At 40.8% G+C, this 26,524-nt stretch overlaps 1 protein-coding gene across 1 annotated transcript in view; it reads right to left on the bottom strand.

Moving 5' to 3' along the window:
* The window catches only part of ARHGAP15 (Rho GTPase activating protein 15), an 830,524-nt gene that overhangs the window by 208,629 nt on the left and 595,371 nt on the right, over positions 1-26,524 (bottom strand). The window contains exon 12 of the mRNA XM_073545572.1: positions 10,358-10,435. Within this exon, the coding sequence (XP_073401673.1) occupies positions 10,358-10,435 (78 nt within the window). The remainder of the gene's footprint in view (positions 1-10,357; positions 10,436-26,524) is intronic.

Raw genomic sequence — 26,524 nt, 5'->3', positions numbered from 1 at the left:
GGTTGCTGGAAGTGGGGAGATGTCTGGTACTGGGGAGGTTGCTGGTACTGGTGAGGTTGCTGGTATGTAATAGGAGGGGGAGGATGGAAAGTGGCTGGAGGGGGTGCAGATGTAATAGGAGGGGGAGGATGGAAAGTGGCTGGAGGGGGTGCAGATGTAATAGGAGGGGGAGGATGGAAAGTGGCTGGAGGGGGTGCAGGTGGAGGAACTACAGTGGTGGTAGGTGGAGGTTGGGAGGTAACCTGCTGTAGAGCACCGTGGCACGAATGCATTACATGCATCTGCTGGGTAGGAGATAGTGTTGCCATGCGCTCCACAACAGACCTGAAAAAGGTGTGGTTTGGCGAAGATCTTGCTTCTGAATGCATGGTTTGCAGAAGTGTCTTCACCTCCAGAATGCTGGAGTTGATCTGCTGAAAGCCTGCGGAGATTTGCTCTGACAAGACTTTTAGACAGTTCTGGAAAGATGCATTCAGATGCAAGAACTCTGGCGCATAACTCTTTTCCTGACCCCTCTGCCGCTGCCGCCCAGTACCCGCAGGTGTACTAGAGGTGGCAGGGGCAGAAGGGTGGGGTAAAGGGAAAGCGATCTCCTCACCAGCAGCTTCATGTAATGTAGGTGGCCACGATGCTCCTGTGCTGGTGGATGGGACAGATGGGTCGAATGTGTGGGAAGGCTGGGAAGGTGCAGATGTACCGGGGCGGTCGAAGTGTCCCTCGGTGCCGGTCTCCTCAGGGATCGCCTCAGAAGGGTCCAATCGTGCAGGCTCCCGAGTGCTGCTCACCGTGCTGTGGAATAAAGAGAAAAAAAACAATTAAAATACTGACATGGTATGGCCCTGGCTGAAAAAAAAAAGTTACATCTAACATTTTTTTTCACATGTGGTGTGTAATATTTACCTTCTAGTGACCATTGTTTCCCGGAGGAACGACAGGGCTTGTGCGTACTTGTACTTGCTCCTGCGTCCTCCAGATCCACTCGGGGCCCGCATCTCTTTATTGAACTCCTTCTTGAAACGATCCCTCACAGACCGCCACCGATTCACAATTCTGTTCCCTGAAACGAGAAAGGAGTGGTTAGTATACAACATCAGTGTTTCACAAACTCCAGTCCTCATGGTCCCCAGGGGTCGTGTTTTCAGGATTTCCATAGTAAATAGAAATCCTGAACAAATGATCCGTGGGGACCACGAGGACTGGAGTTCGGGAAACACTAGTTTACATCAAGCAACCGGTACTGTATATACTTACGCTCTTTAATCTGGGCCCGAACATCGAGGTCCTCCCAGCGGCCCACAAGGAGCGAACAGATTTCCTCCCAGAGTCGTCGGGTAACGATAAGGTCAGCGTGGCGGCGGTCAGCGATATTCCAGAGCGGCTCCCTTTCTCTGACGAGATCGATGAGGTGGTCCACATCGAGTCCTCCATCCTCACCGTCAGAGTCGGGAGCACGCTGTGAAGACTGTTAAAGAAAAAGACAAAAATAACATAATTAGCCTCCACAAAAGAAATGAAATAAAAAGTGCAAAAAAACAAAGCAAAAATATTTATACTTACACGCTGGTGACCGCCGCGTTGCTGTCGCCGACGACCCTGGGAGGCACTGCGAGGACCTCTTGGCCGAGCACCAGATTGGGAAGACTAGAGAAGAAAACAAAAAATGTTATGTCTTTGGATGTAGGCATTTGTTTGCTGTGTGTGGTCTGCAGAACATTGTTTTCTATGTGTTGTGTGTAGTGTGATGTTGTGTTTCTGCGTTTGATGCAAAAAACTTACCAATTGTGAGCCCACTCCAAGTGTCTGTCCACCCCTTCCTTCTTCTTCTGGTAGCTCCTCTTCATCTTGTGAATCCTGTTTTGAAATAAAAGGCAATGAATAGACATATATTACAGAGATGATGGATTTTGGAAATAAAAACTTACCGTCAAACGCTGACGATGCGAGGGAGGGCTCCCAGAAGATGATGTGCTGTCTTCCTGGTGGCCACACTCCATGCCTGTGGGTGGTGTTCCAGCTGCTGCCATTGCTGCTGCTGCTGCTGCATCTATTGGGTGGCTGTTGAATAAAGAGAAACAAAGGGCCAATGAATATCTTGATATTCAATAGCCCTAGTTTGGAGGAATGGGGGATTTGATAATTACCGTCTCTCATCTGCTGCTGGCCTCCCCTCCTCAGCATGTTCCATTTGCTGCTCCATTTGGGGTGGTGGTGGTGCTGATGGTGCTGCAGTGGTCTCCTGCCTTCTCCTGCTGCGCTTGGTTGCTTTCTTGGGTGGCATGTTGGGTGTGGCTGTGGGTCCCACTGTCTTGCTTTTATATATGTCTTGTGGGCAGAGCTACTGAGCATGCTCAGACCAAAAAAACCGGATCCGGCCACCGGATCCGGCTTTCGCCGGATCAGGCGCATTGCGGCGCTCATAGGCTTTCATTGTGTGAAAAAGCCGGACGCGCCGGATCCGGCGTGTCCGGCTTTTTCGCCGGAGACAAAAAACGTTACAGTAGCCGTTTTTTCCAGACGCCGGATCGCGACACATTGCCGGATCCGGCGAAAACCGGATGAAACGCATGGCCATCCGGCGCGATCCGGCGCAAATGCAAGACAATGGGGGGGAAACCGGATCCGGCATTGCATTTCGCCGGATCCGGTTTCTGTCAAAAGCGCCGGATCGCGCCTGACGGCGAAAACCTGATGTGTGAAAGAGGCCTAAGCGACGCAGCAGCAATCCCGACAACGATACGACCTGGTAAGGATTGCTGGTGTGTCACTAAATTATCACTGGTAAGCTGTCAGTCAGATTTACCCAACGACGCAGCAACGATCTCGGCGGTTGTTGGGACCTTGTCACAGCAGCCATTTTGATGACTCCCGCCTGCGTCCATGATTTCTGAGTCGCTAACGAGGTCACTCGTCGGTGTCAAACACAGCGATGCATGCTGGCCAGCGGAACACCAGCGATTAAAAACTGGCCCAGGACATTCGAGCACAAACAGCAACATCACAGCGGGGGGCCTGGTCGCTGCTAAGTGTCACACATAACGAGATCGCTGGCGAAGTCGCTTAGTGTGAAGTACCACTAATGCTAGGACACTGAAGATACCCAAAAGTAGCAGAGAAATGTAGAACACTTCTTCAGTGTCATAGATTTCAATGGTGAGATAGGGCACTTAACCCCTTAGTAACCAAGCCAATTTTGACCTTAATGACCCAACCAAAATTTACAATTCTAACCAGTGTCACCTTATGTGATAATAACATTGGAATGTTTCAACATACACCAACGATTCTAAGAGTGTTCTTTTGTGACATATTGTACTTCATAATATTGGTAAAATTTCTTTGATATGACTTGCATTTATGAAAAAAAATGGAAATTTAGCAAAAATTTTGAAAATTTAGCAATTTTAAAACCTTGAATTTTTGTGCCCTTAAACGAGAGCGTTATGTCACACAAAATAGTTAATAAATAACATTTTCCACATGTTTACTTTAAATCAGCACAATTTTTGAAATTTTTTTTAGGAAGTTATAAGGGTTTAAAGTTGATCAGTGATTACTCATTTTTCCAACAAAAATTTGCAAATCCATTTGATGTCAAGATCTCCATCTGCGCATGCACCGCCCCCAGCAGCCATTTTCCTGGAGTCCATCGCATAGGAAACCATGGAACTCTGGGGGCTCTGGCCTTTCACAAAATATCAGCAGAGCCCTACAGCAGCAGCAGCGGACACCTGCAGTGGCGCCGCACATCCGCAGCAGCACCGGACACTCGCAGCAGCGCGCCGCACATCTGAACACCCCCTCATCCCAACCTGCAGCAATGCTCCACTCATGCCTCCTCCAGCAGCAACCTTGGGACCCTTCTTCATTACAGCCACCATCCCCGGTAAGCAATAAGACGCATGGATTATAGGAAGCACCACCATTTTATTAAAATGTTTTTTTCCTATTTTTTCCTCAAAACTTGGGTGTGTTTTATAATCCGGAGCGTCTTATAATCCGAAAAATATGGTAGCCAAAAGTGAAAGCATTCTAAAAACTGCACCCCTCAAGGTGCTCAAAACCACATTCAAGAAGTTTATTAACCCCTTTAGGTGCTTCACGAGAACTGAAGCAACGTAGAAGGAAAAAATGAACATTTAACTATTTTCACAAAAAAATTATCTTTAGACCCAAGCTTTTATTTTCACAAGGGTAACAGGAGAAAATGGACCCCAAAATTTGTTATGAAATTTCTCCTGAGCACACCGATATTCTGTGTGTGGGGGAAAACCACTGTTTGGGCGCATAACAGGGCTCGGAAGGGAAGAAACACCATTTGACTTTTTGAATGCAAAACTGACTAGAATCGAGACCAGATGCCATGTCGTGCTTGCAGAGCCCCTGATGTACCTAAACAGTGGAAACCCTCCAAAAGTGACCCCATTTTGCAAACCACGCCCCTCACAGATTTTATCCAGGGTCATAGAGAGCATTTTGAACCAACAGATACAACACAGACTTAGATAACATTAGGTTGTCATATTGAATATGTCATCATTAGTGTTGAGCGCAAGTGCTCGCTACTCCAGTTTACATTGGATGCTCGGGTATGAGCTGAATATCATGGGTGCTCAAGTAAAATGCTCAAGTCCCTGTCCCGCATGTTTTGCAGCTGTTAGACACCCAGAGAAAACATGTAGAACTCCACGAAACTCCGCACATACCCGAGCACCCGATGAAAAGTTGAGTAGCAAGCACTTGCGCTCAACATTAGCAGTCAACCTTTTTTTTCTTGCTTTTGAAACCGCTCCAATTCTAACTTCTACTCCAACCCTAACACAATCCTAGCTCCAACCCTAACGCAACCCCAACCCAACCCCAACAAATGGAAAAAAAATTAAATTTTTTATTTGATAAATTTTATGTAACTAAGGTGGTGACAAGAGGGGATTTGATTTACTATTTTTTTTATTTTACTTGTTGTGATAGGGTTTATCACAATGATAAAAATGAATCAAAAGGAAATATTCACTATTGTTGCTGGGTACCGGCAGGCAGAACTTGGCAGGTGCACTGCGTTTGTGCTCGCCATTTTTTTCCAGGAAGATGACGTGTAGGGCCGGAAGGCAGAGCAGAAGTGCCCGGAGATGGCGGAGGTATCGGGGGTTCGGGGGACTCCATTTCTCTCTTCTCTGATATGCACAAAATATGTTTGCGATTTTTATTGTTGATGCGCTTCAAAGTTTGCATACTTCTTCAGGACAAAAACTACCATGGTTTTTTTGTCCTGAAGAAGTATTTAAATTTGAAATGTGTTGACAATAAAAACCACAAACTATTGTGTACCTGCACTTGCTTCTCCAGCTACCAGCAGTGCAGAACATCCACAATTCCTTTCTTCATGTATGCATCTAGTCTGTTGATCTGTGGACCTGTGGCACCTGGAATTCTATACTTTAACATTGTTGTGTGAGCACAACGCATCCAGATTAGCATAACCTTTTTTATTCTACAAATGTATACCAGATAAAACCCTATTGCATTTTTTCTTTGCTCCGTAGCCGTTTTATCATTGAAAATGTTCCATGACCATCCACATATGAACAACTGCACCATTTCAACTATTACTTTAAGTTTACAAACTGAAGTCTTACCTTTGGCTCCACATTGCAAAATAATGTATAAAATGCAAAAAAAATAAAATAAAAATATGGCTCGCAAAGGAGTAGGATCTGGCCTCAAGCCTCCAGGGTTCATATAGGGCAGAGTTATCCTGACTTTTTCTTTTTTACTATGCGTGAAACTTTAGAATGCATGAAATTCTATTGTTGTGTTTGCTATATATCACCTATATAAATCTTCAGACATACCTAGTTTTTGTAGACAAAAACTGAATTTAAGCAATTTCCCAAAATACCCAGTAATGTGAATGATTCTTACTCATGGAATGTTGTAATACACAAAGGCTCACTCAATCATGGCAAAGACGCGATAAAAGTTCGGAGTAACTGGAGCCACTACTTTTACTTTTGGTCACGTGATTTCAGACCTTTAATAGAAAATATAAATCATTGCGCTAAAATAATCTTATCTCATGTAAGCCATATACTTTATTATCAATGGCTTCTAGTGCAGAAAAACCCTGCAAAAAAAGATTAAAAGAAAAACATTAAACCATAACACTCTTCTGAAGGATCGAAATTCGGTCTAAATCATCAGCTGCAAATAATAAGACTATAAAATTACTAAATACAGTTGAAGTGACTCCCTTTTTAGTCTGAATTGTTCAAAAATGAAAAAAAAGATAGGGAGGAGTAGAGACACACCTAAACTATTCAGCTGGGTGTAGACAGAATCGCCTTTAGCCAATGAGATGTATGTATGCTAATGCCAGCACATATTTAGAGATCAGATGAGCCAATTATATTGTTACAATGCATGAATACTAAAAACCTATATAAGATGATGTTATAGGGTAATAAAGGGAGATCTGCTTCAATTCCTAATCTATAAGTGTCTCTTCCGTGCACATATTTGAATTTTACAATTTAATTTGGAACAGGCACAAAGTCTCAGATCGTCCCACATTATGCATGATCCTTTTTTCCCCAAGCAAAATCCAAGTAAAAGAAAGTGGCCTCACATTACATGGCCTACCCTGTACTTCTCCGCTTCTGAGTATACGAATCCTAGACTTGGTGGCTGGTTCTCAGAGATCTCTGCTGTAATTACCAGTTGACTTCAGTTGGTCCTACTTCAATAGAAGTTGGAAGTGTTAGCTCTTTCTCATTTCCCCAGTTATAATTAATCCCATATATTCAACTTGAGGGTGATATATCCCCTCTCCGAAAGTGTCTTGATTGATTTTACAGCTTTTTTATAAGACAATCATTAAATGCTAGGCCACTTTCTTTTACTTGGATTTTGCTTGGGGAAAAAAGGATCATGCCAGGTTTGGCATTTGTGCATTTACCTGATATGGAAGTTTGATGCTGTCTCAACATTACTATTGTGCATACAGTATATAATGCTGTGATATTTCAAAGTACATGAATAACCTCTAGCAATATCCTGTACAATATGTGATACTGCATAGTGCTTAATTGATCCATAATTATAGGTACAAAAATAATTAGAACAGATGACTCACTCACACTATAGTAGAATATAAAACCCATAAATTACGTACAAAATGCCAAACTCTCCATTCTGGGGAACTTACTTTTTGCATGTCTAGATTCATTTTCACTATCGCTTTAGGAAAAGATGAAGCCTACATCATGAGATTTCCGGGTGCGTGTCACAAACAGGAAGTTGATATCACCAACCATTCCCATTTTATTTAGGTGTATCCATATACATGGGCCACCCTGTGCAAGGGCTTCCGCTGTTCAAAGGAATTATCTCAGACTCTCTGAAGCCAGTGGTCCATGATGAATATTAGGGTTTTCAAAGATCTGATATTTATGGAAGATATATTTTCAGCATCGTAACAAAGAGACAAACACATAACGCATTCACTCACATCATCACAAGGCCGGCCAAACACCTCTAACTTAATATGGATGGATGATGCTATCCATGCTATGTTTCAGCTCTATATAAATGTAAACTCGTGATAGGAAAAATGACAACAATATCTTTCGCCTGGGACCTCCACGGGCAAAGATATGCCAAAAGCTGGGGATTCTCATAACCATCTAAAAGGCCTAGCACATCCAATAGCCAGTCCCCATATGACCTCACAAAGAAACACATGTGAGAGCCACCTTGATGTAATAAAAGCAGTTTGGGTTTTTGACTTTTTTCAGTCCTAGAAGGTACAGCTTTTTGTGGTTCTGTCCGTTTCCCAAATGCTCCGAGTCATGTCCATGACACAGTTTTAGTTCATTTTCTTTTAGTTATCCCTTTCATTGCATGTGATTGTAAATGCCATATTGTTTTGTTCCCATTTTGTATTATCTTTGTATACTTTTATAAACACTGCTTACTTTTCTGGCATACAAATAAATAAATACAATTTAATAGCTCTGTTACTCTTGCTCTCTAAAGCGCACCCCTGAAGCCATATGCTATATGTAACCGGTGTCCAATCAGCCTGTATAAACGATTGGTGGTAGCAGTTTGTTATTGTGCAGCAGGCAGCGATCGTTCAGGGATATATATGTATATTCTAGGTATTGGAATTGGAGCTGTATATACCATATGCTCACTGCGAGTTTCCCAATAACTGGCCTAGTAGGGTAAATTGCTGCGGCCTCGTCCATCATTCATCAGTCAATTGCGTAATTGTCTGACAAACTGGTGGCAGCCGGTGGGATCAGCGTAATCTCGCCGATATTCTTTCTGACAATGATAATTTTATTATGGCATCACAAATACAGAAACAGCAGCAACATTTTGATCACCCACTATAAGTCTGGGTCTTTATCAAGCCTGACACAGTCCCAAACTTATACTAGGGATGAAAATGTTGCCACTGTTTCTGTATTTCCGATGCCATAATAAAGCATGTTGATCATCAATGGATGTGAAGCCACGTTCTTTAAGTTACATTATATATGTATTCACTTACGTTTGATTTGTATGTTGGGTTTATGAATTATTTGCATTTTAATACAAATGAATTTGTAATTATGAAATTGATTTATGCACAAATATATTTGTATTGTATACTTGAAATGTCCTGTAATGGGACCGACATACGATGCCACATGGTCTAATAAAAAGTTTACTTTTTGACACAAAATATTTTATTGCTGCCTTTTCATCTGTCTATAGATCTCATATCTAATTTTGATATATAATTTGTATGTCTACCTACCAATTAATAATTCTTGAAAGTTGGACCAAAGTCCTAAGCTTATTGCATCATTAGAAAAAAATCAACAGAATTTGCGTTTTTTGGTGGGAACCAACCGGCTATCTACTATATGTTTATAGGAGCCTCCTGAATCTCTCCATCGTCATTGAAGGATGGAGGGTTTTGGATTACATCACATAATAATTTTGTTTTTCTAAGAGATAAACCTTAGTAAAAAGGTGGGATGTAAAGTCGTTGGCAGAATGAGCATACACCTAGACCAACCAATTCATGAGCACATGTTTCTATTTGTATCTGTCTTTAAGGAAATTAAGTATTTCCTTCAATTAGGCAACAAACCACAGTGGTAATAACAAGGCCCACTACACGACCTTGTCACAAATCACCATAAGACGACTTTATTATACATCTATGCTACTAGAAAGGAAGCCCCGAGGAAGCCCACGCGAAACGCGCGTCGGGGCTGCTCTGTCTTGTGCCGTGCTCACCTGCAGTAATCTTATGGGTATGATATTAACCTTTTGCATTGTGTTTTATTTAATTACTGTTTGGAGTGTGTTAGCGCTGTTTTCTCTATATGGTGTCCTGTGCACTATGCACATATAATATCGTTATGTTATAAACATGTGGGCAGTATAGAGATTCATCGCTCCACATACATTCATCACCCAATCTGCTATATAGGGTGTTGCTAGCGGTTACCACATGTGAGCCTTGTATGAGCACTTTTGTCATTTGTCTGTATTTTGTACTAGCCTTTATGTATTTGTAATAATAAAATATTTTTATTATATACATATATATTTCTTGTGGATTTTATCTCCGTGGTTTGTGTAGGATTTATAGTATAGTGGAGTTTCCAAAGCTATTTTAGTGTCCAAAATGAAGGTTTTTTACCTATATTAGAAATGGATATGTATCGGTGGTTTATATTATCTAGAATAAATATAAAAAAAAATTTAATCATAGTCATAGTAAAATTCGGTCTACAGGTCATGAAAGACCACCATCGGAAGTCATTATTGAAAACAAGAAGTATTTAGGAGTGTTAAGTGGCCAAAATGTCAATAGGAACTACAAAAAAGCAAAAACCACAAAACCGAATAACATTCGTCACTCAACCATTCAATGAAGTTTGTAAAGAATGGCCAAAAAAGGCATAATGTGCATAATTGACAGAACATTCTTACAAAAAGCTGGACAGACCATTAGGATGGGCATTTCCTGAACATTATGACAGAGCGGACCCAGCCATTAGCTTTTTGTTTTCTCCACAAGACAATCACCAATTTCCAGGAAATGTCTTCCCCTGTAGCCATTATTCCTTAGAAAAGTTCAAACGCTCACCAATAAACTTTTTCTCCTTTCATTTCCAGATAAGCTGAGCACATTATCATCAAAGGCTTAATACAAGAATCCAAACATTGATCAAAATTGCAATGAAAAAAAAAAAAAAAGAGTCAGAACAACAGAATGAAAGTCTATATTCCAGGAATAACAAGGCTACATCATGGAAAAGTCAAAACATGTCTGCATACAAGAGGATTAACTCACCCTGATTCACAACAAATCTCAACTTCTGTATCGTTGACAGGTTCCCGCTGACTCTGTACACGCCATCTGCATCTAAACCTGGAAGGAAAGGAAGAGCTGTGTTACTAGTAAACAATAAGGAAGGAACAGGTTCTTGTAAAGGGGTGTGCGATACATATTATATGGTCACTGCCATTTAAACAAACCTTGTGAAAATCAATAGGATACAATAGAGGAAACTTTGTAGTTTAACTTATAAAAGAAATCCAGATATGAGCCACTTCTCCTCCTAAACTCATTATTCACTCTGAAAAAGCTGCCAACATTTTTCCTGGTTAAGGCTAATTTCACATTAGCGTTTACAGCCGCAGCATCGGGCTGCGCATGGCCACGGCTAAGCCCCGCCCCCTGCTGCGCCTCCGCCGGTAGCTCCGCCTACGGGCGCATGACGCTGCATGCGTCCTGCATCCCCTATCTTTAGCACTGGAGACGCAGGCCGAGTGCAGGTATGCGTTTGGCTGCGCATGCGTCCTTTTGATGGTGCGACGACCAGCGCCAAACGCAACCTGTAGCATTTTGGTGCGCTCGGCGCACCATCAAAAGGACGCATGCGCCGCCAAAAAAAAACAAGGCAAAAAACAATGCTTTATCATCATACCGCTGATCAAAAAGTGCAATAACACGCAATCAAAAAGATGGATATAAATAACCATGGTACCACTGAAAAAGTCATCTTGTCCCACAAAAAACGAGCTGCCATACAGCATCATCAGCAAAAAAATAAAAAAGTTGTAGCTCGCAGAAAAAAGCGATGCAAAAATAGTAATTTTTATATAACATTGTTTTTATTGTATAAAAGCGCCAAAACTTTAAAAAATTATATAAATGAGGTATCGCTGTAATCATACTGACCAGAAGAATAAAACTGCTTTATCAATTTTACCACATGCGAAACAGTGTAAATGCCCCCCTCCCAAAAGAAATTCATGAAATTCTTGTTCTTGTTCATTCTGCTTCCCAAAAATCGGAATAAAAAGCAATCAAAAAAGTCACGTGCTGGAAAATGGTACCAACAAAAACATCAACTCGTCCTGAAAAAAATAAGACCTCACATGACTCTGTGGGCAAAAATATGGAAAAATTATAGCTTTCAATATGTGGTGATGCAAAAACTATTTTTACAATAAAAAGCGTCTTTTAGCGTGCGACAGCTGGCAAACATAAAAACCGCCATAAATAGTAAATCAAACCCCCCGTTATCACCCCCTTAGTTAGGGAAAAATAATAAAATTTTAAAAAAAGTTTATTTCCATTTTCCCATTAGGGTTAGGGCTAGGGTTAGGGTTGAGATTAGGGTTAGGGGTGTGTTGGGGTTTCCACTGTTCAGGCACTTCAGGGTCTCTCCAAACATGACATGGCATCTGATCTCAATTCCAGCCAATTCTGCGTTGAAAAAGTCAAGCGGTGTTCCTCCCCTTCCAAGCTCTGCCATGCGCCCAAACAGTGGTTTACCCTCACATATGGGGTATCAGCGTACTCAGGACAAATTGCACAATAACTTTTGGGGTCCTGCTTCCCTTGGGAAAATAAAAATTAGGGGTGAAAAGATCATTTTTATGGAAAAAATATGATTTTGTAATTTTACGGCTGTACGCTATAAACGTCTGTGAAGCCCTTGGGGGTTCAAAGTTCTCACCACACATCTAGATAAGTTCCTTTGGGGGTATAGTTTCCAAAAAGGTGTCATTTGTGGGGGGGTTCAACTGTTTAGGCACATCAGGGGCTCTCCAAACACGACATGGCGTCCAATCTCAATTCCAGCCAATTTTGCGTTGAAAAAGTCAAACAGCGCTCCTTCCCTTCTGAGCTCTGCCATGCGCCGGAACAGAGGTTCCCCCCACATATCAGGTATCAGCGTACTCAAAACAAATTGCACAATAACTTTTGCAGTCCAATTTCTCCTGTTACCCTTGGTAAAAATAACAAAAATTGGACCTGAATAAAAAGTTAAATGTTCATTTTTTTTAAACATTCAAAAAATTCCTGTGAAGCACCTGAAGGGTTAATACACTTCTTGAATGTAGTTTTGAGCACCTTGAGGGGTGCAGTTTTTAGAATGGTGTCACTTGTGGGTTTTTCTCTATCATATAGACCCCTCAAAGTAACTTCAAATGTGATGTGGTCCCTAAAAAAAAAAATGGTGTTGTAAAAATGAGAAATCGCTGGTCAACTTTTAACCCTTCTAACTTCCTAACAAGAAAAAATTTTGGTTCTGATGTAAAGCAAACATGTGGGAAATGTTATTTATTAAGTTTTTGTGTGCCATGTCTCTGTGATTTAAGGGCATAATTCAAAGTTGGAAAATTGCAAAATTTTCAAAATTTTTGCCAAATTTACATTTTTTGCCACAAATAAATGCAAGTTATAACAATGAAATTTTAACACTAGCATGAAGTACAATATGTCACGAGAAAACATTGTCAGAATCACCGGGATCCATGGAAGCGTTCCAGAGTTATTACCTCAAAAAGGGACCTTGGTAAGAATTGCCAAAATTGGCCCAGTCATTAACGTGTAAACCACCCTTGAGGGTAAAGGGGTTAAAGAGTAGATAATGACTTGTAGGATCGCTAGTTCCAATGGCTGGAAATAGAGTTAAAGTCCTCTTCCTCTCTAATGAGACAATTTGCATATTTAATTGGTGGCATGGACATCCATCTATCCCTCAAATGCAAGGGCTTAATCAAGCAGTGAACCTCAAGCTCAAGCCGAATGGTGTACAGACCAAATCTTTCTCGGATAGGCTGGTTTATTTGGCCTTTTTATTTGAGCGCTTGGTGGTTCTTTAGCACTTGGACCTCCACTGATGAAAATTACTAAACAGTCGCTTTTGTTTTTCACACTTTGTTGACTGAATATCATCTCACCATGGTTTATACACAATATCTAAAGCCTCAGAAATATTCCCCCAATTATAATGCTCATGAGCCACAGTTCTCCTCTCCAAGAACTTTTCAAGCTCAGCCAAGCCAAAGCTTCGTAAATTGAAGGGATTGGGCATCAGCTTTGTGACCACATTCCCCTTGCTGGATCTCAGATATATTATTTTAGAAACACAATTAGGCCAAGCATAACTTTGAAGAGAGAAAGTTCTTTAAAGTTCCAAACTTGCAATTCTGTGAACATTTTTCAATCAAAACAACTCTAAAGGCACCTTCGTCTGAAAAAAGCAAAAATCATGAAACGCAAGGACGCTGACATTCAATGAAGACAAATGACATCAAGAAATTAAATCTATGGTTCTTGTAACCACTTCTGTCCAAGGCTGTTATACAGGAAATAGTGGTTGGTAGAAACTATACAATTCTCCACTGCATGGTCTGGTACCAGCTTGGCAATAGCAGATTGTTCTTATTAAATTGTGTAAGGTGGATAATGTTCAAAGAACTCAATAATAACAACCATGGACTCCAAGGAAGGATGGAAACTTAGCCAAACCAAACTTTTAATCCTTTATTACAAGGTAATAAGCAGCTGAAAAATGTGGAAAAGGAATTTATGGAAAGTATTATATAATATTTAGGATATGTACAAGTTAGTACCATATGATCAGGCCAGTGGACAGGAGCATCAAGCCAATATTCAATATGCATCAATATTCCATATAGCTTGGACCAGTGATAGTACAGACTTTGTATCGAGAATCTCCAGGTTGTGCCTTCATAGTAATCTCGAATATCAACCACTGACGACTTTCTATGCAAAAGTCATAAATTTGGGGGCAGGGTCATGCAACAAAATAGGTCAATAGATGCAGGTCAGAACAAGTCTCCCCTGAAACCCGTTATTGTGAGGGCATTTATTTCTTTGTTATGATGGCCATCCCTGTTTAGTGCAAATGCGCTGTGTGCATGTGTCCGCTGGTGCGGTGGGCGGCTCGGCTGACATGCGTCATCCGTCTCAGTCTGCAGTTATGGATGCAGATGTGGTATGTGCCAAGTAAGATGCAGTATTTTGTTTACTTCTGAACCTCATTACGGTAATGGCTACACTATATTATATATATATATATATATATATATATATATATATATATATATATATACACACACGCTGTATATGTATACATACATACGCATATATACACACCTGTGTGTTCTCCTCTCCTCCTCACTCCCTGAGGAAGCATTGTGAAACGTGCGTTGGAGGGTGAGGTGGAGGACAAGCAGTGCATTTTGACTCTATGGGCTTGTAATTCCTCTTATTATTTTTAAATTGATGTGACGCCTCACCTATGAACTTTGCATACCTTTAGGTGATTTATTTTTGGTATTCCATCATTCATTATAATTTGAATTCTACATGCTTACAAATTAAGTGCTGCAAGTTTTAATTATGCACTGGCACTTTTCATTCATTTATAGTTTTTCTTTCTTTGACTACTATATTTATAGATAGGGAATATATCACCAGCACTTTTTGATCATTATTAAGGTCTATAGGATGTTCTGTCAGATTAATTATTTTGTCTGGGTGTCTCATTACTGTATATTTACATCATAATTTTTGCACTTTATTCTTCCACTTTCATTTATTTTATCTTGTCTGTTTTGACGTATATGGTTTTAATTTATGAGTCTTTATGTGTCTTGTCCACTTTGTTTTCAATAAAGATCGTTTTAATATTTGATTATCGGTCTTGTGCTGGATTTTTGTAGGTAGTATTAGGTTTCCTTATAGTTCTAGTTGACCTATTTACTAGTCCATAATTTATGCGATTACGCTCTTTTGTAGGTGTTAATTTGTGACCCGCTATTGCCTGCAGTGATTACATGGGTAGATGACATGTGAGCGCTGCAGGGAAATAAACTGACACTGTTGGGGAGCATCAAAAAAACAGCGATACTGGTAATTGATCAGATAAGTAATAGTTCTTTTGTTATGGTATTGCCATTTACTGACTTTAAGACTCTTTCAGATATCCATGATAATCGGTCCAATGTTGGATCTCAAAACACAGACTGACCGCACAATCTCCTGACCTGCGCATGATAGCTTCATAGATTTCTATGAGGCTGTCACACTCGGGTCAAGAGATATGCAGTCAGTCCGTGAACTGCAATTCGACATCAGACCAAATAACAAGGACATCTTAAAGTGCCCTGAGGGTAATTGTTTTTCATACTGGCAGCATGGTGGCTGAGTAATCGGCACTGTTGCTTTGCAACGCTGGAGTCTTGGGTTTAAGTCCCACCAAGGACAACATCTGCCAGAAGTTTTTATGTTCTTCCAGTGTTTGTGTGGATTTACTCCAGGTTCTCTAGTTTCTTCACACACTCCAAAGAGATACTGATGGGGAATTAAAATTTTGAGTGCCAATTGGGACAGCGATAATGACGTCTGTCAAGCACTGTTGAAAATGATGGAGCTATATAAGTGAAATAAATACTTTCAAATAACTTGTCCCAGCTTATCTGCCCTGTGTGTGTATGTGAGAATAAAAAACACTATTATTGGCCATTATTTGACTTCCCCTACAGGCTTTCTGTTTTCTGGTGACAGTAGACTAAGTGCTATCATTCTCTCGTGTAGAGCACAGAGAGAGAGGGATTCATGCTCTTCATTCCCTAGTTAGCACACACTCAGTTATGTAGATGTGAATCCAGCTCTGGTGTGAGGTAAAAGACTTGTTAGAATGCTCACCATGATGTTTGGGTCTCCGTCTGCCTGTCTTTTCCGGATTCTCATTCCCCCTCCCCTCTCCAATGAGTATAAAAGTGTACACTCAATGTGGTTCCAGACTATTTTCTCTTGTGCAAGATGCAGTGGAGCTATTTTTCATCACAGAGCATGACTGCCGGGAGGGGAGCAAGTTGCTCAAAAGTTGAGAACAAAAAAAAAGTTTCATATATTTGCACGCACTATTGATTTTGCAAAGTTTGCTGAATGTTCAGTTCCTTTCTAGCCTAATTTTTTTAATCTAGGGAAACCTCCTTAATGCCATCACAAGTAAACAGGAACCTTGTTTCTCATGTGTGACTTCCAGATCCCCACCTACTCTGCACATGGCCAGGTTTCTTTGCAGAATGTGAGACAGGGGAGATCCCAGTTCCTCCAAGTAGGTAGGCTTCACGGAGGTGGAACTCTCAGTTAAGAAGCATTTATGAAATATCCTCTGAATATAAAGGCCTGACGTAGTATGATGCCTATAAGTGGCATGCAAAAAAAATGTTGGAATTTTGGAGTATTTGCTCAATTATAGATCTTATAAAGGTCACCGAGTTCTACATTTAAGAACTTGCTCCTGCCAATTGCTCCCACTGGCCAGTTTAGTTGATCTTCATTCCTGTGTTTAGAAAAATAAAATTGCAGACTCTATTTGTCATATGTAGGAAATTATGGTTTCCTGACAAATGTGCCGACTCTACCAAAATAAGGGGACAGCTCCCGAACTCATGGAAGACTTTGGAAATACGCTGGGTTCTGCAGAATCCCCCCCTAAAATACTCCTTGAACATTTTCTTTGTCCTGGGGCACTTTTACAAGGCAGAAATTGGACATAGACAGACCTAAGAGCCAAAAATAAAGAGATATGGTTATTAAAAAAAAAAATAATGAATCTCCCAGAAAAGAATTTTAAAAAGTTGCCAAGTTTGGTTTCTGTTCTGCTAATCAAACTCAGCTTGCTTTGAATTAGTTCTAAACATTTTAAATGGCCTTTACGGAGATATTTGGGCACTGAAAAAAAACAAAGGAAGGCAGCGCTCCAAAATGATTCTAATAGCAAAAAGTGAAGATTGTACTGGCAACGTCTGTCCATAAAGTTTGGACTTTTTTTTCCAATTGTAACGGATTCCAAACACACTTGAGATGTCAATATAGGGCACCAAAAGAGGCACGACCAAACCTAAGAAGCTACTGTTAAACATACTATCGTGTGAATGTCAGGTCTGTGAGCAATCATCCAGTAAGTTGATCTATAACCTTATAAACTAGCATTCCATCTGTGCATTAACAATTTGTGTAAGGTTGCAATTTAGCAATTTGACCCCATTTTTCTGCCCCCATTACAACAGTTAATCTTGTAGTTGAAAATTGGATACACGGAAAATAAAGCTTTTTCCCTTTAAATCAGAATCACGGTTTTTGGCTTCACATGAATCACAATCGTCATTTTTCAGCCACATCATATAATATGAGGCTTTGGAAATATTTCTTCCATTCATGGATATATTTAAAGCGGCGCAGTAATTCACTTTCTCGTTAAATGCCCATTATCATGAACAAATGTTTTAGGATTTTTTTATGTATGGCATGATGCCAATGTCATTACATAGCATTTCCATGAAACTTGTTTCTCTTTCTAAAATTTTTTTTTTTGGTGAGGAGAGGAGGAAGGTCACATTGCTTTCAGGACCACTTTGGACAAGACTGAAGCCACAGAGGGTTCATCACATGTAAGGACAGGGAATATTTTACAATTACTTGGCCAGAAAGGGTAAGCGGAGGTGGCTGATAGTCCGAATCACATCTTGTAGGACTCTTGGGAGTCTTTAGGCATCAGGGTTATAGTGTGGCTGCCATGACTGTATGATCCCCGAAAGGTGTACCCCATAAAATAAACCAACTTATCACAGATATCAACTTTCAGGGAAGCGAAGTCCAGTAATGGCTGAAATCTGATGGATCTTAGGAAGTTACTGGCATTGAGGGTTTCTGCCTGCCAATAGGGCAACTATATGGCACTGTGATCATGAATGATATAATCTAATATATATGGGAGTATTTCAACTCTGCCCCAATAACTGATGTCAAGTGGGTCACAGGAATCGTGTTGGATTTTTTGGTAGATCCTTCGTTCTGATGCGAGAAACTGCCGCCAGTGGCACTGGCTTCCTTCCTTCATTCTATTAAGAACAACTGTATACTTGGCCAGATATGTTTATTTATGGATATAGTTGGTAAGAATAGTTGTCCTTTCATCTGTTTGTGATGCCTTAATATCTACCTGGTTTCTAAAAGCCTTTTTCAGATACTCTACAAAAAGGGACTTCACACCTCTCTCTCTATCTGGAGGACCCTCCATGTCCAGGAATTGAATAGACAGACATTTGATTCTATTGATACCTGGGTAAAGCCCTATTTCTCCTGTGGTGGCACTGCAGGGAATTTGTACACTAGCAGTCAGCTCCTAATTGGTTGATTGCAGTGTGGTCATGTTTTAATCTCTATTACAACCGTATTAATTATATTTTTTGTAAAATATTGCTATTTAGTGAAAAACTTCTTTAAAGCTGGATTTCTTTTATTACAATTAAACCATATTTAGGAAAGTTAGTAAAACCTCAGTGTTTACTGTAAGGATAAAAAATGTTGGAGTCCTGCGGATGAAATTCACTTACTTTATTGTTTGTTATGTTTTCTTGTTTTGTTGTTCTTGTCATGTTAAAATAAAGGCCTCTTGGGATCTACGCGGCTCATAATGAATTGATGAGAATGTGTTTACAGAGAAACACAGCAAAATAAACCTTTTTTTTCTGTGTTGTAATAGACTAATGCAATTTAGTCTGGGATGGTTGCATAACATTGTTTTTGTAAAGGCAAGGAAGATATAATAATTTTTAGGTGTCATCCAAGTTTACAAGATCATCTGCAGTTTTTTTTTTAAGTTTTACTCATTTATTCAAATCCTTTTATAAATAATTTAATTTTTGCATAAGGCCAAATGCACACAACGTATTGTGTACAGATGTATCCAGCCCTACCTATTCTTAAATTTGGTAAAGGATTCCAATTAATTCTAACTAAACAAATTCAGTACATTATCGTAACACGACAGAAAATCTCACAACAGGCTGCAAACCAGATCAAAACCACTGGGTGGGCACATATAGCATAAACCTCTCCCAAAAGAGTATTGGAAAATCATATATATATCAATCATATGTTAAAGTTTGGGCACCCCTATTAATTTTAACCTTTTTTCTTTATAACAATTTTGTTTTTTGCAACAGCTATTTCAGTTTCATATATCTAATAACTGATGGACTCAGTTATATTTCTGGATTCAAATGAGGTTTATTGTGCTAACAGAAAATGTGCAATCTGCATTCTAACAAAATTTGACTGGTGCAAAAGTATGGGCACCTCAACATAAAAGTGACATTAATATTTCGCAGATCCTCCTTTTGCAAAAATAACAGCCTGTAGTCACTTCCTGTAGCTATTAATGAGTTCCTGGATTCTGGATGAAAGTATTTGTGACCATTCCTGTTTACAAAACAATTCCAGTTCAGTTAACTTTGATGGTCGCCGAGCATGGACAGCCCGCTTCAAATCATCCCACAGATGTTCAATGATATTCAGGTCTGGGGACTGGGATGGCCATTCCAGAACATTGTAATTGTTCCTCTGCATGAATGCATGAGTAGATTTGGAGTGGTGTTTTGTATCATTGTCTTGCTGAAATATCCATCCCCTGCGTAACTTCAACTTCGTCACTAATTCTTGCACATTATTGTCAAGAATCTGCTGATACTGAGTTGAATCCATGCGACCCTCAACTTTAACAAGATTCCCGGTGTCGGCATTGGCCACACAGCCCCAAAGCATGATGGAACCTCCACCAAATTTTACTGTGTGTAGCAAGTTTTTTTCTTGGAATGCTGTGTTTTTTAGCCTCCATGCATAACGCCTTTTTGTATGACCAAACAAGTCAATCTTTGTTTCATCAGTCCACAGGACCTTCTTCCAAAATGTAACTGGCTTGTCCAAATGTGCTTTTGCATACCTCAGGCGACTCTGTTTGTGGCGTGCTTGCAGAAACGGCTTCTTTCGCATCACTCTCCCATACAGCTTCTCCTTGTGCAAAGTGCGCTGTATTGTTGACCGATGCACAGTGACACCATCTGCAGCAAGATTGTGCTGCAGGTCTTTGGAGGTGGTCTGTGGATTGTCCTTGACTGTTCTCACCATTCTTCTTCTCTGCCTTTCTGATATTTTTCTTGGCCTGTCACTTCTGGGCTTAACAAGAACTGTACCTGTGTTCTTCCATTTCCTTACTATGTTCCTCACAGTGCAAACTGACAGGTTAAATCTCTGAGACAACATTTTGTATCCTTCCCCTGAAAAGCTATGTTGAATAATCTTTGTTTTCAGATCATTTGAGAGTTGTTTTGGAGGAGCCCATGATGCCACTCTTCATAGGAGAATCAAATAGGAGAACTACTTGCAAGTGGCCACCTTAAATACCTTTTCTCATGATTTGATACACCTGGCTATGAAGTTCGAAGCTCAATGAGGTTACAAAACCAATTTAGTGCTTCAGGAAGTCAGTAAAAAGTATTTAGGAGTGTTCAAATCAAGAAAATGATAAGGGTGCCCATACTTTTGCACTGGTCAAATTTTGTTTAAATGCAGATTGCACATTTTCTGTTAGTACAATAAACCTCATTTGAATCCAGAAATATGACTGAGTCCATCAGTTATTAGATATATGAAACTGAAATAGCTGTTGCAAAAACCAAAATTGTTATAAAGAAAAAAAGTTAACATTAATAGGGGTGCCCAAACTTTAACATATGACTGTATATATATGATGGTAAAGCTCCCCTTACATGACTGCTGGACAGTTATCTTTCCCGGAGAGCTCTGCTGAGCATTCTAGTGTTCTCTAAGAGAGAAACAACAACAAGTACACTGTAGGAAAGAGAAGCACAATAGGGTCTTATACGGGTGATATGTCATAAAACACGATCAGATTAAACTCACCTGATGTGACTTGAGAAAAGGCATATAGATTTGTCAATAATGACAGCTGCTGCAGATCCACTGGTTACATCTAGTGACTAGTGTTGAGCATTCCGATACCGCAAGTATCGGGTATCGGCCGATACTTGCTGTATCGGAATTCCGATACCGACTTCCGATATTTTTTCAATATCGGAAGTCGGCATCGGAATCGGAAGTTCAAAGTTGATTGACAGCCGAAATGACGTCATCATGATGCGCGGTGTGTGCGCATCATGATGCGCCGTCATTTCGGGCCTTCCGGGGGTCTCTGCTGGCCTGCCGGGGGGCTGTGTGGACTGCCCGGGGTCTGTACCGTCCTGCCGGGGGGCTGTGCCGGCCTGCCGGTGGTCTGTGCACCCTGTGGGGGTCTGTACCGGCCTGCCGGGGGGCTGTGCCGGCCTGCCGGTGGGCTGTGCACCCTGTGGGGGTCTGTACCGGCCTGCCGGGGGGGGCTGTGCCGGCCTGCCGGGAGGCTGTGCTGATGTCCGGGGGTCTGTGCAAGCATCGTCCGATGGGACTATAAGTCCCATCTGGCGATGCCTGCTACCATGACAGTGATTGACACATTAGCCAATGATGGGACAGTAGTAGTCCCATCATCCGGCTAATGTGTTAAATGTTAAAAAAAATAAAAAAAAAAAATACTACATACATACTACATGCATGCTACATACATACTACATGCTGCATACATACTACATATATACTACATGCATGCTACATACATACTGCATGCTACATACATACTACATACATACTACATACATACCACATATATACTACATACATACTACATGCATGCTACATACATACTACATACATACTACATACATACCACATATATACTACATACATACTACATGCATGCTACATACATACTACATACATACTACATACATACCACATATATACTACATACATACTACATGCATGCTACATACATAACACATATATACTACATGCATGCTACATACATACTACATGCTACATACATACTACATATATACTACATACATACTACATACATACTACATCCATGCTACATACATACTACATGCTACATACATACTACATATATACTACATGCATGCTACATACATACTACATGCTACATACATACTACATATATACTACATACATACTACATACATACTACATGCATGCTACATACATACTACATGCTACATACATACCACATACATACTACATACATACTACATGCTACATACATACTACATATATACTACATGCATGCTACATACATACTGCATGCTACATGCATGCTACATACATACTACATACATACTACATGCTACATACATACCACATATATACTACATACATACTACATACAATACATTCATACAATACATACATAGACATACAGTACATATAACATAGAGTAACATACTTACCAATACTTGTCACATTGTTCCCCGAAGCCATTGTCTTTTACGGAATAAATATTAACATAACAAACCACAAAAATACTCACCCACGATCCGAAGCAGTCCACGAGTGTGTCCCACGACGATCTTGCGTAGAGAACTGCAGCATCAGCTGATGCTGCCGTTCTCTACGGGCTGCAGGAATCCAATGACGGAAGGTAGGTATCCTTCCGCACTGTATTCCTCCGCCACTTTAAAAAAAAAAGTCCCTAGTCTCACTTTATGCCATTGCTGCGAATTCCCACACAGCAATGGCATAAAGTGAGACTAGGGACTTTTTTTTTTTTTAATTGGCGGAGGAATACAGTGCGGAAGGATACCTACCTTCCGTCATTGGATTCCTGCAGTCCGTAGAGAACGGCAGCATCAGCTGATGCTGCAGTTCTCTACCCAAGATCGTCGTGGGACACACTCGTGGACTGCTTCGGATCGTGGGTGAGTATTTTTGTGGTTTGTTATGTTAATATTTATTCCGTAAAAGACAATGGCTTCGGGGAACAATGTGACAAGTATTGGTAAGTATGTTACTCTATGTTATATGTACTGTATGTCTATGTATGTATTGTATGAATGTATTGTATGTAGTATGTATGTAGTATATATGTGGTATGTATGTAGCATGTAGTATGTAAGTAGCATGCATGTAGCATGCAGTATGTATGTAGCATGCATGTAGTATATATGTAGTATGTATGTGGTATGTATGTAGCATGTAGTATGTATGTAGCATGCATGTAGTATGTATGTAGTATGTATGTAGCATGCATGTAGTATATATGTAGTATGTATGTAGCATGTAGTATGTATGTAGCATGCATGTAGTATATATGTAGTATGTATGTAGCATGTAGTATGCATGTAGTATGTATGTAGTATGTATGTGGTATGTATGTGGTATGTATGTAGCATGTAGTATGTATGTAGCATGCATGTAGTATATATGTGTTATGTATGTAGCATGTAGCATGCATGTAGCATGCATGTAGCATGCATGTAGTATGTATGTAGTATGTATGTGGTATGTATGTAGCATGTAGCATGCATGTAGTATGTATGTAGTATATATGTGGTATGTATGTAGCATGTAGTATGTATGTAGCATGCAGTATGTATGTAGCATGCAGTATGTATGTAGCATGCATGTAGTATATATGTAGTATGTATGTAGCATATATGTAGTATGTATGTAGCATGTAGTATGTATGTAGCATGCATGTAGTATATATGTAGTATGTATGTAGCATATATGTAGTATGCATGTAGCATGTAGTATATATGTAGTATGCATGTTGCATGCATGTAGTATATATGTAGTATGTATGTTGCATGTAGTATATATGTAGTATGCATGTTGCATGCATGTAGTATATATGTAGTATGTATGTTGCATGTAGTATATATGTAGTATGCATGTTGCATGCATGTAGTATATATGTAGTATGTATGTTGCATGTAGTATATATGTAGCATGTATGTAGCATGCATGTAGTATATATGTGGTATGTATGTAGCATGTTGTATGTATGTAGCATGTATGTAGCATGTAATTTTTTTTTTTTTTTTACATTCAACACATTAGCCGGATGATGGGACTACTACTGTCCCATCATTGGCTAATGTGTCAATCACTGTCATGGTAGCAGGCATCGCCCGATGGGACTTGTAGTCCCATCGGACGATGCCTGCACAGACCCCCGAAGCCTGCACAGACCACCGGCAGGCCGGCACAGCCCCCCGGCAGGCCGGCCCAGCCCACCGGAGCCTGCACAGACCACCGGCAGGCCGGCACAGCCCCCCGGCAGGCCGGCACAGCCCACCGGAGCCTGCACAGACCACCGGCAGGCCGGCACAGCCCCCCGGCAGGCCGGCACAGCCCACCGGAGCCTGCACAGACCACCGGCAGGCCGGCACAGCCCCCCGGCAGGCCGGCACAGACCACCGGAGCCTGCACAGACCCCCTGGCAGGCCGGCACAGCCCCCCGAAAGGCCCGTACAGACCCCAGAGAGGCTGTACAAGGCAAAAACAGGGTTTTTCTTATTCCGATACCGGAAGTCCCATAGACTTGAATGGGACTTCCGGTATCGGAATCGGCGATACCGATACTTTTTTTTAAGATCGGCCGATCCATTCCTATCCGATACTTTGAAGTATCGGACGGTATCGCTCAACTCTACTAGTGACCCATCGTAGTCTCAAAGGCTGAAAAAAAATTTGTGGATACCATCTGCGCTGCTGTAGAAACGACGGTCCAGGCTAGTTCAGGGTAAAATATTGATGGTTTTAATCTCAATGTCAACGCGTTTCGAAGTCAGCCAGACTTCTTGTTCAGGAGATGCTATCTTCTGAGGAAGAAGTCCTTTTGACTTCGAAATGCGTTGAGATTGAGATTAAAACCATCAATATTTTACCCTGAACTAGCCTGGACTGTTATTTGTATAGCAGCGCAGATGGTATCCACAACATTTTTTCAGCCTTTAATACTAAGAGAGACATAGAGAGTTACTGTACTTACAATTGCTGCTCATTTTACCTTTCTACCCAGATAATTCTTCTCTTTTCCATTAGGTCTATGGCATCACGTGATTAAAAACTTACTAGCTGAATCATTCTAAGCTGTGTGTAGAAACAGTAGGTCAATTTATCCCTACAAGAGTCATCACTGCAAATGTCCCTGGCGGGGGGGGGAGCAGCTGGGTCAATAGTTGAAGTGGGGGATGACTCATGCAGGGAAAAGAGATTTTGCAGAGCTGAGTGAAAAGAGAAGAATTATCTGGGCAGAAAGGCAAAATGAGCAATAGTAAGTACACAGTGCTACTATATATTATATGACTGCAATATATTAAGTTAAAAGGAAAAAACTTTGATGTGAGGAGGAGGACTGCTTCTTTAATCTTAACTTCTGCCATCCCATTCTATTATCCCAATTTAACAAACCAATAATTTGCAAAATAGCATTTGTAGGAACGCTCATTCACAACTATTGGCCTGCCTAGCAGGCCAGCAACCACCCGAAGAATAAGCAAAATGCTTGCCCATCCTATATCCGCTGAGAGCAATAAGTAATTATTTCCATTTCATGTACTCGAGTTCCATCCTTTATTATGAGTCAATGTATGTTGCATGGGGTGTAGTTTGTGTACCACTCAGAAAATCCCAGCAATTCTTCATGATTCTCACCCTTTGACCAGTCTGTGCTGCTGCTCATGTCACTTTTTTTTGCTTATGAAAACTTCAAACAACCTTAAATGTGATCACACAGTGTACAATTAACATTACTAGGCAGTTGCCAAATATAACGTATCAAACTTGGGGACTAAGCAGCATTTCCATAGGCTTGAGATTGGGGGCACATGTGCCAAGTGCTCTCTGTTCATCAGTGCTAGAGGAGCCCCCTTCAGCAAAGGCAAGAAATCACATAGGTTGCACACCACCAATACCGGTTCTGCCCACATACCCACATAATAGGAGTTAATTTGTTCACTGCTTGATGGCTTCAACCCCAATTCTGACTTGTGAATTGCCAGTTAGAAAGAAGTATACCCGTGCTCCATTCATTGTCCCTGTATTTGGTTATCTCCAGCGGTCCTACAGGCTGTGCATATCATGTGTGCCACTGCCACATTCTGATGGAGTCCTTTACTCAACTTGGAAAAACTACTCCATTATAAATCATGAGACAAAATATTCTCAAAGTTGGAGGCATGTTACAGGGGTCAAGGAACTTTAGGTTGCTTCTCTGTTCATGTACGCACGATTGATGCATGCACACAGGACCGCCATCACCACCCGACACACCCGGGCAAATGCCGGGTTCCTCGACTAGCGAGGAGGCCCGCTCACTATTGGGGACATCATTTGTTAGTCGGCGCACACCGGCATCTATTTTCCCCTCAGTCTGGTACAGAAGCCGGGTGGGTCAGGGGCTCGGTCCACTCCCTCAGCATCTGT

The sequence above is a fragment of the Dendrobates tinctorius genome, unplaced genomic scaffold (genome assembly GCF_039654945.1).
Source record: "Dendrobates tinctorius isolate UK_male_01 unplaced genomic scaffold, ASM3965494v1 ptg000143l, whole genome shotgun sequence".
Classification (NCBI taxonomy): Eukaryota; Metazoa; Chordata; class Amphibia; order Anura; family Dendrobatidae; genus Dendrobates; species Dendrobates tinctorius.
This window is presented reverse-complemented; position numbering and strand designations above follow the sequence as displayed.